This window comes from Alosa alosa, chromosome 9 (genome assembly GCF_017589495.1).
Source record: "Alosa alosa isolate M-15738 ecotype Scorff River chromosome 9, AALO_Geno_1.1, whole genome shotgun sequence".
NCBI classification, from domain to species: domain Eukaryota; kingdom Metazoa; phylum Chordata; class Actinopteri; order Clupeiformes; family Clupeidae; genus Alosa; species Alosa alosa.
Window position 1 is genome coordinate 14883432 of NC_063197.1, and position 17311 is coordinate 14900742.

The 17311-nt window shown below is 44.9% G+C and overlaps 1 protein-coding gene across 2 annotated transcripts in view; it reads left to right on the forward strand.

Moving 5' to 3' along the window:
* Positions 1–3983: 3983 nt before the first annotated feature.
* The window catches only part of polrmt (polymerase (RNA) mitochondrial (DNA directed)), a 49322-nt gene continuing 35994 nt past the window's right edge, over positions 3984–17311 (forward strand). The window contains exons 1-9 of one of the 2 annotated variants that reach the window (XM_048252656.1): positions 3984–4208; positions 4583–4678; positions 4948–5666; positions 5964–6097; positions 10496–10682; positions 14552–14701; positions 15677–15844; positions 16188–16358; positions 16882–17121. In XM_048252656.1, coding sequence (XP_048108613.1) covers positions 3989–4208; positions 4583–4678; positions 4948–5666; positions 5964–6097; positions 10496–10682; positions 14552–14701; positions 15677–15844; positions 16188–16358; positions 16882–17121 — 2085 coding nt within the window. In that variant the 5' untranslated portion in view covers positions 3984–3988. The remainder of the gene's footprint in view (positions 4209–4582; positions 4679–4947; positions 5667–5963; positions 6098–10495; positions 10683–14551; positions 14702–15676; positions 15845–16187; positions 16359–16881; positions 17122–17311) is intronic. The other variant, XM_048252657.1, reaches the window with a different exon arrangement.

Below are 17311 nucleotides of genomic sequence, written 5' to 3' on the forward strand. Positions count from 1 at the left end.
AGTCTGAGTGCAGGACGTTTGCATATCCTTCTTTCGTGACCATTGTCCTTTGTGGGCCAGCGAGGAGATAAGAGGAGCATCCGTCTGATAAGTTGCCGGATTCTGAAAGATTTCCAATCTCCACTCGTCCCCTCTGCACATACAGATTTTACACCGATACAGTGGACCGGCCATAGCAACTCTTTTTTTGAAGAATCAGCCGATGTTGACAGGCGGTGATAAATCATGCGGATGTAGTTCATCATGCAGACAGCTCACATCAATCACACAGAACCCGAGATAATCTGCCCGCCGATAAAGCGGGACCAGATCAAACATTCAGATGTTGTCTTGTTCGCATTAAGCACATGGTCACTGTTGGATGATCAAGAAACCACCACCACAGACCGAAACACCTCATACACACCACACACTAATGCACAACACACTAATACACCACACACTGAAACACCACACACACACACCACAAACTAATACACCACACACTGAAACTCACATCTCATCCCATAATAAAGGGGAGCAGTACTGGTGGGGGAGTGCAGTAAGCGCCACTGTGCCTGTCTTCATAGTCAGGATTAGGGGCTCGCAGGTGTCCCACACCTCTGATCTGTTGTGTCCTCTAGCAGAGACACATGCTGGTGTACTGTGATGGACAGAGAATGGAACGAACCACCCCCCACCCACCCACCTCGCCCGCCCTGGCTGTCAGGTGTTAACACAGAATTCACAGTGCGGTGACCTTTGTAGCCAGCAGTAACTTAATCTCATTTGGGCTAATCTCATCTATGTAACCCAAACAGTGCAGATTTCTGGAAGGACGATACCTTTAAATAGGATGATTTCTGGAATTATATTTCTAAGAACCATATCTTCAGATATGATGATACACTCAATGATTTAAGTGAGCAACTAGTCCGATATGCTGTTCAAAGCAGCAAGCTTTTCTCAAGGTATTTGTGTAATCTGTGAGAAAATTAAATACTTTCTGTGTTCTACATATAGTCTGCTCATTATTGATTCCATAGATCATTTCCATGATATAGAGCATCAGACCTTACATTAATGCCATCTTTACTTCACTTTTCATAGTTTCAAAAATATATGTTACATAACGATGGTGCAAAACAAACATGACGTTATGTTAATTGTTAGGAAAAAAATGTTGCATGCTGGAAAAATGTGATCAACATTATCTGGAAAATACTGTTTCTCAACATAACAAATTAGCCAACCCTGAAATCTCTCTCTCTCTCTATCCCTCTCTTTCTCTCTCATTCATTCCACTGGAGAGTGGCTGCACATGCTAAACCCATTTGCCAACGTGAGTGTTTCATAAACAAAACCTCCGGCCCAGGTGAATCCCCCCCACCACACACACACACACCAAAAAATGTGCCCATCTGTAAAACAAATAAGTGACCCCCACATAGGTGTGTACGCGTCCCTCGGTGATCAAAGTGTGTGAGAATGGCAGTCTTGTCCTGGCCTGGCCATTATCAGTGGGCCTGAATGGCTGTCTTCTCCCCTTTTGTTGGCCTGCTCATTGACAGTCACTCACCCGGCAATGACTGTCACACCACCGCAAAGAGCTCGCTGCCGACAGAGGCTTGCAGCCACATCAAACAAGGCTGTCGAGGGGGCCCCCGGCTTGTGAACCGTGGCAACAAACACCTTCTGATCCTCACCTACATCGGCGCAAAAGGACACCCCTGCCCCGAGGCCACTCTGATCTCCACGCCACCCTTGAGCGGAGCTGAGGAGGGCCAATGCCCAGTGCGGCCCTCTCTATCACACACAGTGACCTTTTAGGTAACACTTAAGCGTTAGCTCCTGGCGGCAGGGAGGATTTATGGGAGAGGGAAGTCATGAACTCTCGCACATTGTTAAAGTGAACTTGGCACCTAGCTACTACTTAGATTGGATTTAGTAGGATGAAGATAGTTCATATAGTACAAGAGGTGAATCTGTACACTTTAAAATGTCAGATTTTTTTACTCTACTTTAACTCTGAATTAATTTTGATTTTGATGAACGTTAACTTTATTAAGTAGGATAGAAGTTTGCTGAGTGTGGGACTGATTTTCTATATAAACAGGTTTTTCATATTTCCTGACTTAACTGGGCATATACACTACCGGTCAAAAGTTTGGGGTCACTTTTAGAAATTTCCATTCCACTCGATTATGGACAGAATACCAGCTGAGATCATTTGCATTGTTTTTTTTAATCAGGGCAGCAGTTTTCGGATTACATTATGTGCTTACATATTGCAAAAGGGTTCTCCAATGTTTTCTCAGTTAGCCTTTTAAAATGATATCAGATTAGTGAACAGAATGTGCCTTTGGAACATTGGATGAATGGTTGCTGACAAGGGCAATGTAGATATTGCATTAAAGATCAACCATGTCTTTCTACAACAGTCTAGAAACCTTTTGCAATTATATAAGCACATAATGTAATCTGAATACTGCTACCCTGATTAAATAAACAACGCATCTTCTGTCTACAGTATAATGGAGTTGTGATCTGCTGTCTATAATGGAGTGGAATGGAAATTTCTGAACTAACAGCATACTGTAATAGCCTACATATTATACCACCTTGTGCCTGTGGTATTGGAGTTCACAATAAAAGTTATAGAAGTGGCATAGACGATTATTTTAAGAAGTAGACCTGGATGGAACCCTGTTGATTATTAGGCTAAGGTCTAACATTTTAATATATGTATTAGCCTACTATCAATTATCATATCAGTAGGCCTATGTCAGGGACATCTGGAGAGAAGGTATGCATTTATTGTTAGGTCATTTATGTCTTAAACTGGGATTTGACGGTGACACTAGGCCTTCAGGTACAGTCTAGTCTATGATTATAATCCAATACACTTTTTTCAGTTCAAGCCATACACTATTCCACTAATCAACATGAAAAAAGATAAGTGCAATTTGATTGACTGTTTAGCACAAATTTGCCAGAATTATAGAATTTATTTAATAGTAGTGATCATCCTTAATCCAATACCTCGTTATAATACTGCAAGAGGTTCAACCCGGCGCTCAGGTAGAGTTATATAGTCCGTAATAGGTGTTCTTGGGGCAGGGAAAAATCCAATGATACAAAAAAAGGCAGGTCCCAGGCACTCAGTCAGACGTAAAAAGAGGAGAAAGAATGAATTAAAAAGCCTTTATTTGGTATTGCTTAAGTCATTTTTTGGGGCTCTTGTATATATATATATATATTTTAAATGACTTAAGCCATACCAAATAAAGGCTTTTTAATTCATTCTTTCTCCTCTTTTTACATCTGACTGAGTGCCTGGGACCTGCCTTTTTTTTTTTTTTTTTACCTCGTTATAATAATTTAATTTGATTGAAAACCATAAAGCTGTTGGATAATGATAGACTGTAAAGTCTAATTGAAGGGACATTCATCACTCTTGCTGTCCATGTGCTCTTTTCATGTTATGAATTAGGCTCATGTTGAAGCCTTGTGAAGAAATTCCAAGAGAATCTCACTAACAGCAGTAGGCTGTTGCTTCACACTTTAAAGGCAACTGGCTGGCGATTGTCTGTTTAGTTTGCTCTAAAGGAGAAATACTGCCATCTAGCGGAATTTTATAGTGTTTCCCCGAGTGTAAGCGCTCCCTGAATCTGTTTTAAATTGATAAACACAACGTGAAAATGTAGCCTACTCATATATTTTTATTTATGGTTTTAAACCATAAATACGATTTACGGTTTTAAAGAATTAGACACAGAACAGAATTTGTAGACTGATGACATTTCCAAGCTGAGAGACATATTAACACGTCAACTAGAGAAAGGACAATATACGTATTAAACTAATTACTTACGAATGAAATGCATAAACATTTGGTTTATTGGTAATTTGTCTGTGTATGCTTTTCAACTTGTCTTTACTGAACCCTCGCTTCGTTCGACATTTCTGCGTTCGTTCAATCTCGGCTATGACATATCGATGTATTGGTATGCGAGTGCTCTTGTCTGGAACGAAATGGCGGCCTTCTGTGAGGGATAATGCGGTTGTTGTAAAGTCTCATGTCAACATGTCACTCTTGAGACTATGTGCCTTTCCAAAGTGTCTAACAAGCGGCATGGTCGTTAATAAAGCTGCGCGTCAAGTGCTCAATGCCAACCACTGTCGCTCCTGTTTCAGAATTCAGAATAACTTTGAAAAAACAATCACAGGTAAGTTTACGGCTATCCCCAACATGTCATGTCAACGTTTCATTACAGTATGAGCATTCGAAGGCAGCTGTACCGCAAAGTCTTTAGCGTCGTGTTTTTGCCCTACCGTCGTATGTCTCCAGTTAGAGAACAATAATAAAAATAAAAACAACACTCGTTGTTGAAATGTTAACAAATGAGGCTGTAACCTTCTCGACCTGTACGCGTGCAGTGCTACACCTATTGCTATAACGGTCATGGCATGCCTCATAACATTGTAGGCTTACATGCATGAAGTTAGTTTTTGAGTAGACCAGTCTTGTCAGTTTGAGGTTCGTTGTTCCTGTGAGGTGCTTTTCATTGTGGAATATCAAATGTTTTCTTGATCTCTGCAGACACCACTTTGGTTTGTCGACGGCGCTATTCCGTTCTGATTCCGAAGAAAGAAGAAGGGAAGACTCGTATGAGGCAGCAGCATCAGCTTTTGGATGGTAAGATATGTGTTTGCTGGTACAGGTGGACACAACTGTATCATTAACTGTGGTGGCAACTTAATATCACGACTTAATGAGCTTTGGAGTGGCTCGTCAGGCTAGCTTTGGAGGGCAATTGGCCTGGAGGACGTGTGTGTGTGTGTGTGTAGTGTGTGTGTGCAGGGTGTGTGCTTTTATGCTGACCAGGTATTTTGGCTAATTCAGTGCTTCTTGATGATTGTGTAAGTGTGCAAGCAGCAATAAGATATTCTCTTTCTCTCCCAAAGTTCTTGAAGCCAGGATTCAGCAGCTACAATCTGATGTCATTTTAGATGTCTCAAATGTACATTTTCTCAAAGTACCACAGACTGGTAGGGGCACTGCGTCAGCTAAGGGCCCAAAGAATGTGTCTGGAGAAAGAGGTGAGATGCCCAAAGCAGGCCAGCCCAGGAACACAGAGACAGGAGGCTCCTCCTCACCGAAAACACACAACAGCCGCTGGATGGAGAAGCTGAAAAATGAAAAGTGGAATAAAACGACAAAACAGGCGCGCCTCCAGCTGAAGCTTCAGGAAAAGATGAAGAAGGAGAATAAAGGCAGCCTGATGCTGCCAGGCACCTCAAAAAAGACAATCTCAACCACCAAAAAGAGCAAGGTCATGCAAAAACAGGAACAAGCTAAGACTAAGAAGCAAAAGTCTCCCAGACCTGCTGTTGCTGTCCAGGAGACGTACTCTAGGGAGGCTGAACTACCTGAAGTGGAGGAGCTGGATCAGCAGGTGAACCAGTGGGTCTCTGCCAATGCAGAGACGCTTCTAGAAGACAATGAGGGGAATCGCTATGGGGATGCACAGCTCAGTGTGCGTTGCTTCCTAGAGGCGTGTGTGTTCATCGGCGACGTAGACCGCGCTCAACGCTGCTTGAACAACCATCACCGGAACCTCACCAAGCGCAAGCTTCTGTCCATGAGTGCCTACAACATCATGCTGAGAGTCTGGGCTAAAAGAGTGAGTCCCACGTACACTGGTGTTGATTTGCTAGTTTTGACTTTCTAAATGAAATGATAATTCCTGCAACTTTCTATGCACTCAAAGCATTTAGATGCATGTATTTTGTTTTTCTAAATGGATGACTGAACATATACCATACCACAGTCATCATTCCTGTTATGACACTGATGACACATGGCCTACTACATTAAATAGTCATTATCTATTTAAAGACTATAGTCAATAGTGAACTAACTGCCTTACAGATGGTCAATGGTGTTGAAACATGTTTTCCCTTTACTTTACCAATGGAAGGGTTCTATTAGCCAGATTGGGCGCATTTTTACCCTGATAGAGGAAGCTGGTCTCAAGCCAAACCTCAGCTCCTACTCAGCTGCTCTGGAGTGCATGGGCCGCCACCCAGAAACTTCCCCACATGTCATCGACAGGTAAGACCCTACGTCATACAAGCTAGCAGATAGTCACTGATGCATGTGCTGTAGTTCAATTCATGGCTGTTGCACAATGTGATGACCCCTAGTTGGCCCACAATTCTTTGCAACTGCTCAGGAAACTGTGGCTTGATAAATACAGCTCTGTAATTAAGAGACCACTGCAAATGTGAATATGCCCGTCAACTCATTCGAATGTCACTCAGCAACTGTAGGATGACATCAGAAAAATGTGCAGTGCTCTCTTAATTTTTCCAGAGCTGTATATCCAGAATGCATGATAAACCACAGCCTGGTTTGCTATGTCAATAAACTGTGTTGTGGGAAGAGAGTTGGCGCTGGAGCTCTGGCACAAACGAGTATTTGCATGTATTCATTCTCATTATCTCAAAAGTGCTTCATACAAATGCAGAGGGCGCACAGTGGACGTGTGCCAAACCCCCATGCCTGTGATGCGATTACAGTTCCAGGAAGTTGATCTGAATGCAAACAAGAGAGGTCATGGCAGGACAGGCAGATCTGTTGGTTCATTTGAGTTGCCAGATGTTTGTTACTTTGGTGTGTGACTTGCTGAATATTTTTTTTTTTTTTTCCGATTATATGAAAGTGTCACTTTTTGAAATAAATAGGCAGGGCTCTACACTAAAAAAAAATTCCAGGAGCACTTGTGCGCCCAAGTTAAAAACGCACAGTCAGTTCTGTACTTAACTTACATATAATCTAACATTACACTGCAGCTAACAGTTAAACATGCCAGTGCACCAATTGTGAATATTAAGAATGACTGACAACATTTAGGCTACAGGACACAGGATTTTAAAGATCAGTGCCTATTTTATTTTCAGTCTGTTCCATTTTCCTACATTTTGTTAATGTAAAATAATATTATACATTGCCATATTTGCATTTACCCTGTATATCAAGTATCCTGCCAAATGTAGGCTATTTTATTTATTTGTGAATCCATCTGTAGCTAATCCAAATATGCCCATGGTGACTGCCCATGGTGACTATCTGACTGCATACTGCCTAATACTACTACTAAAACAGTCCATTTTCTCTTCCACAAAACCCAACATAGGCTAATCAAGGTTTTTTTATATATATATATATTATATATATATATATATATATATATATATATATAATACTTTTATTTTTTATTTGAAATATCTGCATTGATGGGGGCAGTAGGCAAACGTTAGACCTACTTTCGTTTTGCACTTCAGCTTGTATTCAGTGTAAACAAACAAGCATGCGTGGAAGCCTGGAGTTGTCAGTAGCGTTCTTTGAATAAAATGGGAGTATTACGGGAGGCTACTTTTGTGCCTGTTCACTACAGCTATATTTTGCATATTGCAGCCAATACGTCAACTGGGCTAAAAGGCATGTTAGGTTACCTTTCCTTCTCTCACTGCATTCTCAGAATCTCATCCTGTTCCTCCTATATCCGATGACTTCGGTGGATAGAAGAACTAATTTCTTCAATCTTTGCATCTTGGCTGGCTAGTCTAACTTTCCGCTTTTTCTGCGCGCTCTTGGATTTGATAGAAGCGACTACTAGCGAGTCACAATGCGAAACTGCTAACGTTGATGGGAGGTGTAGTTTTTATGCTGCATTCGCGACGTGATTCTATGGTTTGCACTAGTAATGTTTCTCGATGTTGCGGTGTATTTTGTAGACAAACATTGACATGGTTAGAAGTCATTCGCACCAGTGCCTAAATATGCGCCATGTGCGAGTGAAATGGGCGCACTGTAGAGCCCTGATAGGTCATGTGCCTTGTGTGCTTGAGAGAACATGAAATTGGTTTGACCAAATGGAAGAGCTCAAGGGCGTTTAGGCTTTTCCTCACCCCTGACAGCTAGCCTGTTTCCTTTACCCAGAAGAGCTGTTTGTTATTGTACTTCTTATTATACATTAGATGATGACCTCTGGGACGTTTGGGACTTGTCCCTGTTTATGCCTGTGAGGATATTTCAAGGCAAAAAAAAAATACTTTTTAGTGGACAGTTTTTTGCACAGCAAATTGCATATTGCACATTGCACATTTATTAAAGAAGCTGCACAAAACTGTCAACTCAATAAAATAGACAAATATTCTGGAATGTTTTTATGACAATCCTTGAGATATTAGCCTCTAGGTGATTTGGTGGACTGTGGAATGACCCACACCACCTAGAAAAAGGATCTGTGGTTTGCAGCCCATTTATTACAGTTGTACTGTGATTCTTCTTATTATGCATGAGGTGAAGACCTCAAAGTAATGTTGAACTCCTTCCAGCCCTTTAGTAATGATTTGCTGTGTTTAGGTGACTGAAATGACCACTAGAGTGCACTACAGAGTTAGAATATCCCGATGTACGGTACATGTGAAGAGTTTTGTTCCAAAACGCTATGTCCTCCATTTTAATGAATTTTCATAAATCATTTGTTTTAATTTTGTTTTCCAACTAACGTCAGTGGAAATATAGTTGGACATTGATATTACCTGAAATACACAATAAAATTACATGACTTATTTATAGCGTTTTGGAACCAAACTCTTCCTGTTTTCTTCAGTATGTGTCCTGCTGTCTGCTTGGCTGTATCGGCTTGTTTCGTTGGTGCTGATGAAAGACTTTGAGGATATGATGAACTTCAGGATGCACAGTATGTCTTTTGTGAAGTTGAATGTACACAAAATTCCTAAATAGAAAAATTAGTATGAAGGTTGAAGAAAAGATTTAAAAAGATTTAAATGTTCAGTCTTTCACTATTCATACATACCTTGATACATTCTGTCAGCTTCAAACATGTGGGCAACCATCTCTGTTACATAAGCCTAAACATTTCCACATGCTGAGCTTTCAGTCATGTCAGTCATGTAAAGGCATCCTGTCAGAAGATTCAGCTAGCAGCCACACATCAAAGTCGCACGCCACCAGACGTGTCTTCTTTCTGACAAACAAACACAAATGTCAGTGCTCAGTAGTCCAATGACAAGTTGGGTGGCCAGCCAATCGATTGGCGTAAGGCAATATGAGTGACTCTGTCGTCCTGAACCTGAGCGCTACGTTATCCTCAGGAGTGTGGCAGGGTGTTTGCGTCGGCCTGACCCCGTGCACTTTTCATCCTCTCTCTCTCTCCACTGTACCTTTCACCCAGAGCTCTGCAGCTTCCAACATGCTCATGGCTGCCAACTACGTGGGTCAGCTACTGTCTGTTGTACCATGGCCAATATAGAGGTTGCAGTCTCTTTTTCTGTCTCTCTCTCTCTCTCTCTCTCTCTCTCTCTTCCACTCTTTCTTTCTCTGTCTCTCTCTCTCTCTCTTTTTTCCCCTTTCCCTCACTGTCGCTTCTCGTCCTCTCTCTGTCTCTTTCTGGCTCAGCCTGAATATTGTCTCATTTACTTTTAAGCAGATGACTATTTACTCAGCTAGGAGTCACTCAGGGGAGCAAAGACATAGAAAAGCCATTTTCTGGACTGTTGGATCCTATGTATAAATGGGACCCAATAGTCCAGAGACCCACCCACCCCATGTTAATTGTATTTGTATCAGCGGGAGGGTGCCAGCATTAGCACACGCTGACTTTAGAAAGCAATTATGTGATAGTTATTTAATCATAGTCTGGCGCCAAGGCTCAGAGGGCTGACGGGGCGGCTTACTCACCTCCCCAGGCTTGAGCCTCTCTCTCGTCTCCCTGCCTGTGGTGTCCTGCAGTTCCCCTTGCATCCTACTGAGGGCAGTGTGTCCACACGCAACCCACCAGCTAGGAAACGCCTCTCTCTCTCGCACACACACACAAACACCCTGTTGCTTTGGAAACTGTCAAAGTCTGTTCCCTGCTTTGGATGTGACAAAGAGCATCCCATAGCTGCCCCAGTACACGGTCAGAAAGCGGACAGAAGCATTACGGAGCGTGGCACTTAGGGAGACGTGCACCCAAAGTGGCCTCGTAAATGATAGATACATCCCCTGTGCTCTTGAGCCAGTCTTGAGTCCTCAGTATTGTCTTACGCCCTACCTTCCTTTGTTCTGCGTCTCTGCAAATGAGCCGGGGCTCGATGGGCTCTCTGCCCGCACTGCACCGTGCCGTGCCACGCCGTGGCTACAGTGCCATCAATTTTCCGCTCACCGTTGGCACACGCCGTCGCCGACGCATTGTTTTTTTTAGACTACAAGTAATGCTCACTCTCTGACACAGGGCAACAGCGAAAATGTGTTGGAGTGCATGGGACATATTTTGATCGTTAAACCGTGCATTAATAAAGACTTTACATGAAAAGTGTCTTGGATTTCCTCTTCCTTTTTTGGAAGTTTTGTTAAAATGTGGACGTGAGGTAGTAATGAATTCAGTCAGACGTTTTGGAGTCCCTCACCACGTCTCCGTCCCTCTCTGTCCCTCCACAGGTGCCTGCAGCAGATCAAGCAGGACGGCCTGAGCGTTGACGACCTCTTCAGGCAGACGGTCTTCCGGCAGGACGAGAGAGACATGGTGCTGAGCGCCGTCCACGTCGTCTGGCCTGACTATCAGCCCAGCGGCCTCTCAGACCAGCAGATCTGCCCCTCGCCGCTCGTCCAGGAGTTCTACAGAGAGGTACGGTCACTGTTGACCCATGGAGGTGTCCAGAATTTCTGTAGCAGGTTTCTCAAAAAAGGTGCATTGTATCAAGGAAAAATGTGTGGTAGTGCTTTGGTAAAACTTGGATAAACTTTCGTATACTTCGGTAGTTGTTATCCAAATCTCGTCCTCTCCAAGGAAACTGTCAGAAGCAAAGAAGCAAAGACAGATCGGTCTCCGTCTCTAGATAACGCACATTATATGTGTTTGTTCGCTAGCCTCCAAATCTGCTGGGCTTTGCTTTGGAGGCTTTTGTTGGGGAGAGATTAGGCTTGTGCATTGGGTTTCTGTCCCAGATAGTGCAGCCTTGGAGCAGACAGAACACAGCTGAGACTGTTACAGACGGAGACAGAGAGTGCGAGACAGAGCTTTTTACAGAAGCATTTCTCCACCACAAGGGAAACACGGTGTCCCAGCTCAAGGTGTAATGATGCTCCTTGCATTCTCGACAATACTTCACCCTCCAGACCCCCCCCCCCCCCCTCGGAAGGGTTCCACAGAATACATTTGTAAAAGTACTTTTCATATTTGTATGCTTATATTCTAAATCAGTCAAGGCAGACTAATGTGCATAGTTTGTCTGGCTTGGTTGGTAAAAAACTATTGCTGACAGAAGAGAGAGATTTCTGGCCTGGAAACCCTGCAACTAACGAGAGCAGGTTTTATAATAAATGTATGTGGAGGATTTAGACCTCCAAAACATGTACATCTTGTTGTTTTCACAGATGATTGCTGTTGTCTTGGTACTGTGGGATTTATACTGGTCTTGTGACAAGATTAGTCAGATAATCCTCAATAAGAGTCATTGGCTCCTCTCTGCTATGTCTGTTTTTCTCCTTGATGAGTTGTGGATGTGAGGTATTTAATAAGGAAATATCTCTCCTGTGCTTGAAAAGGGCGCTGTTGAAGAATGGCTGCAAGTGAAGGAAGCCTAGCCTTTGGCCGAATCTCACACATTTAGAGATGCTTACCCAAGCAAACCAGTAAATGAAGCAAATAGAATAGGAAGCGCTTGAGGAGACTGGCGTGGTGGCCTAGTTTTCTCTTCATGCATTTCAGGTGGCGGCGCTGACTACCTATTAGCCTGGCCAGCCCAGCCCATCCCAGTGCTGTGCTGTGCTGCTCTGCTCTGGACTGGCCTGGCCCACAGGAGTTGGAGGTGACCCAGGGGAGTGTTGGCTTGCCAGGCTCTGGGGCAGGGGCAGGGGCAGGGGGAGGGGGGATTAGGGGAGGTAGAGGCGGGCGTCCCAGCTGTTTGCTCTGGGGGTGCTTCTCATAGCTATGCACCACACGTCTGCCCAGTGCCTGCTCACCCACCCAATGCTCCTACTGTTGACCTTTACTGGCCTGGGTCACACTGACAGCTGACGTGCTTTTACACATGCACACCAGATCTAAATACACACACAGTCACTCAGTCACACACACACACACACACACACACACACACACACTCACTTACTCACTCACTTCCACTTGGAAACTTACTTGCAGGCATGCACACACACTGGACATACAGACAGACTCGGCTGCATACACTGGCACGTACACAACACACACACTCTCACATACACACACACACACGTACATACACGCACACTTCATCCCCGTTCCTGGCTGCACGGAATGTTCTAGTGAGATGCTCAGTGCCTCTGTGTTTATCAGTCTTCTGAGGCAGCCCCATACACACACACACACACACCTCAGATCCCTCCCGAGTCTTATCCCTGGCCAGCGCTGTCTCACAGCTGTTATTGCCCAGCTGATTTATCTGCCACCTAACCTTTCGTTTGCTTTGGCGGCTGTCCACACCGAGCCCGCTTGTGGATAGACCTCTAGCCCGCCTCGCACCGTTGTTTCTGTGGGCCACTTAAGCCCCCACAAACTCTCCATCTCCACCCTCCGCTCCCACTTTTACAATGTCTCCTGACAATGTGCAGATGTCCTCACGGGCCCCTGAACGTCCTCCGCTCGGCAATAAACGCAGGCACGCGAAAGCATGCCGATAGGTATTAACGAGGACCTCGGCCCACTTAGCAAGCTGCTTGTGTGATATACGCAGTGTTTATAATGCGCGCTCTGAGCCGCCTGCTTCTTGGCTCTCGGCCATCGCTTTAATGCGTGTCAGACCGAGGCCCAACATACCACTGCAAAAAGCTCATTTTGTTTTAATTGGGCACAGTGAAGCGGGTGGTACATAATTCAAGCATCCTCCGGCAATTAATTGGAGTTCTGGATCATTCGCCGTTAGCGGACCCCCATGGAAACTGTGCTCCCATCAGAGTGTGTCTGTGTGGGCATAATAAGATCCGGTCAGGATCTCTTCTCGTTTCTACTGTGGAGGACACACACACACACACACACACACACACACACACACACACACACACACACACACACACACACACAACCAAAAAGACAGGGAGGGAGAGCGATGGATAGATAGGTGGATAGATAGATGTAAAAGAATGCTTAATATAGGGCATACATTTTCAATGTGTCTATATTCCTAAACATTGATAACATCATTGTTATGGTGAATACATCCGAATTCTACAGTGGATTATAGTTTATATCTATATTTTTGTAGCTACAGTGCCAACAGTGTCCATACAAATCCTCCATGCAAGTTCATGAACTGGTAGCTACATCTTTTCTTCTGCGGCCACAACAGAATCTGAATAATACAAAAGTCTCAGCACGTCTCCTTCGCCTTGCTGCCTGGTTTTTGAAATGCATATTTATACAGCGTGGCCTATTTTTGTCTCTTGCCATGAGTACAAATGAGCTGGTGAAGTGGCGTTGATTTGACTGAGTGGACCACTGTTGAAAAAGTCCCTTTTTTCCCCCCTCCTTTCCCCTCAGCCTGGAGCCGAGCTGCAGAGTGTCACTGGGTAATTAGCCACAGGGCTCGACGTATTTACAGAAGCTCAATGGGATGATTAAAGGCTTAGAAGGCTCTTTCTCGACACGGCCGCTCTGTTTTCTCAGCGAATGTTGACCCGACCGACCGAAAGCCATGATGCCGTTACATTGAGCTTGTTATTCCACATGCCCGGACGGAAACGTGCAGGCGGCATACATACTGTATGTGTGTTCACACAGACACACACACACACACACACACACACACACACACACCACACATGCACACGGATGCAAATGCATGTTCTTGATGGCGCAAGAGTGCTCAGTCCAATCACATGGACATTAAGCTTGCCAACACCATGGAACAGGGAAATGTGAATGTGTGCAATCACACATTACAAGTGGTCATATGTTTATTTTTGTTGAACGAATCGTGCAGACCAGTCTTTTCCCGTTGGGTGTATAGACCTAGGGCAATTATGGGATTCTGCCATAGCATAATGTCTGTCCATAATGTCTGAGAACTTGTGAGAACCTGTCTCTTCTCAAACCTTTGGTTGGCTAGCTACTTCTTACAAATGAGCTGTCAGCAATTTTCGCCAACCTAAAGTCTACTTCTTGACTTGACCCCTGTCGCTGGCAACAATATATGCATAGACCACAGGCTTGCATGCCAAAGCAGTTCAGCAGCGTGGCTTCCTTCATGCCAGTGGATAGTTCTGTGCGGTATGGTAATTCATTGCATTTTATATCAGATGTCCTTAGACCAAACATTGCACTAGCATGTAAAGCACACTAATTTTTAACTAGGTTTTTGTCTTTAAAAACAATCCTTATACCAACCCTCCATAATAACAGGAACCATTGTGAACTTTCTCTTTCAGTACAAACCAAAAAGAATAAGGGATGATCCACACACCAAAGTATCAGTGCAAGCCAAATGAATGTGTTGGCCGGTTTGTGTTTTTGTGTTCTAGAGGGAGGACGCCCGATACCCTAAGCTGGCCTTCAGCACGGAGGACCTGAGGCAGCGCTTCAGCCAGCAGCTGGACATAGAGCGGGCCAGCACTGTCACCATCGACTCCGTGGAGGCCCTCAAGCCTGTCACACCACACATGGTCAAGATGGTGCGAAACGGCACACACTCACTCACACACATATATACACTCTCTCACTCTCTCACTCTCTCACTCTCACTCTATCACTCTCTCACTCACACACACACACACTCACTCACACACATATACACACACACACACACACACACACACACACACACACACACACATACACACATACACACATATACACACACACACTCACTCACACACATATATACACACACACACACACAAACACACACACACAAACAAACACATTAAGTACTGCACCCACACGTTCAGAGACAGAGAGACAGACAGTCTCAGTCCGCATTTTACACATGCACCCACATGACCCCCCACAATCACTTATCCATCAATAGTGCCATCCCTAGCTACCTGATCCAGCATATCAGCTGGGGAAAAAAGATAAAAATGTGTGAAAGTTTGAAGTTTTGAAATGTCATCAGTATCAGTGGCGATGTTGTGTCAGCGCTGTGCTCTGCTCGGTGCTATGTTGGCATTTACCGCCCCCCTCTGCTGCTGAGTGGGGCGATAGCGCGATCCCAGGTGGACGCACAACATTTACAGCACACTGTCCTGAATGGTAATGTATTCTAATGTGTCTTCCCCCCCAATCAGTGCCTGGCTATGCATAAAAATAAGGAAGTGGAAATCACTCCCCCAAATACACACACACACATATACACACACACATATGCACACATGCGCGCGCACACACACACACACACACACACACACACACACACACAGACTCGTCCTCTGTTTTGGGTCTTCGACCCAGTTATCAACAATAGTGTGTTTGCTGGGTGCCTCCTCTTGCAGTGAGAGGCCATGTCTTATGTTGCGCTGCTTTGGCCCACAGGGCAGATTGTCAGACCAGACAGCAGGAGAAAGTAGCTCCGTGCTGAAATGCTGACTGAGTCTGATTCTGACTTAAGTCTGCCCCTGACTGTGGGGGTTTGTGTGTGTTGGTTTCAGAGGGAGCTGTTGGCATCACAGCGGGAGCGCTGGGCGAAGGCTCTCCTTCAGGTCTTCAGGGAGAGCAAGATGGTGATGGCCCACAGTCACCAGAAGAGTGGCAAGATTAGCCTCTACCTTTACCTCTGCATCCTGGAGGACAAGGAGTACGTGGATGCCATGCTTCAGGTGAGGCTCTTTTTCCAGGAGGCGGATTTCACCCCAGGTCATCGCTGCTAGGTGCTGTTAGCTGCTGACGGTTAGCAAAGTGTAGAAAGTGTGTGTGTGTGAGTGTTTTCACTGCTGTGCAATGACTGTCATACTAGCGAGCCTGTCTCTTTGGTGCTTCTGGTTAGGATACAGGCTTGTTTCCCCGTAGACCCGGGTTCGAGGACGGGTTGGGTGACAGCTCTCCCTCCTCTGCTACATGTATGCATTGTAAAGCACTAATGGCTAGCTGGTACCGTTAAATGGTAAGTCCTAGCTGCCAACAACTAATCGATGCCCCTTCCTCTCTCTCTTCTTTCTTTAGTGTCTGACCAACCTGCCACCCAGTGGGGAGTCCCTGTTGTTCATTGCCAAGGAGCTGGGAAACCGAGTCTACAATAAGTTCTGCATCCGTCAGAAGGCACACAGTCAGATGGTGGACAAGCTGGCTCGGGTTTATAGTTCATACACTAGCCTACTAGCCCAAGACACGCCGGTATGTCACCAGGATGTTCTGGAATGCTCTTAAGATTCCTGGTATACTGATCGTACCCTGAGGCTATGTCTAGTAGTGGTCATGGATGACTTTATCGTAACTACTGCCAGTGCTAGAGTCTCACGGCAGAGGTTGTTAAGTTCAGAGTATAGCAGAAAGTCTTCTAATGATGGTATGGTAGGGATTTATGAAAAGGTTAGGAAGCCTATGTTTGTAATAGTTATGAGCGGCAATGTGCACTGACTGAACATATCCCCCCAGGCCAGGGGGCATCTCGGTAGCCAGGGTATTTGTGTTAGATAATTGTTCTGAATAAAAGCTTGGAAACCCCGTCAAATCTGCACCATTACTGGTTTTGTTCGATGCTGTTGTCAGCATAAATCCAAGTAATCCCGCTTTGTGCAATACCTTTCAAGGACAAAGAGTCCATTCTGCGTCTCAGGGTGTTGACAATGTAAACAGTGTACAATATGATGGTCACGTGACCCACACACACACACATGAAGTCCTCTGTGTCCTCTAGACCAGCAACGTGTTGCCCCGGGAGTGGTGGGAGGAGCTGGAGGCGGAGCTGAGCGCAGGCCCCTCCCTGCTGTGCGATGACACACCGTGGCCCAACGTGCTGGTCATCCAGCTGGGCACGTTCCTGGTGGACCTGATGGTGCGGGAGCTGAAGGTGCACAGTGACCTCATTGTTCCCGGCCCCGACAGGAAGCTCATCGCCGTGCTCTATCACATGTACACCTTCCGCAGCAACCGGCAGGTAAACCCACACACACACACACACACACACACACACACACTACAGTGGACATGTAAGACTACATGAATACTCAATATAAGTATAATACATACACAATGTAATACACATACACATATTCACAGCATGTGAATGTGGACACAGAAATACAGGAACTACACACACACACACACACACACAAAGAAGATACCAG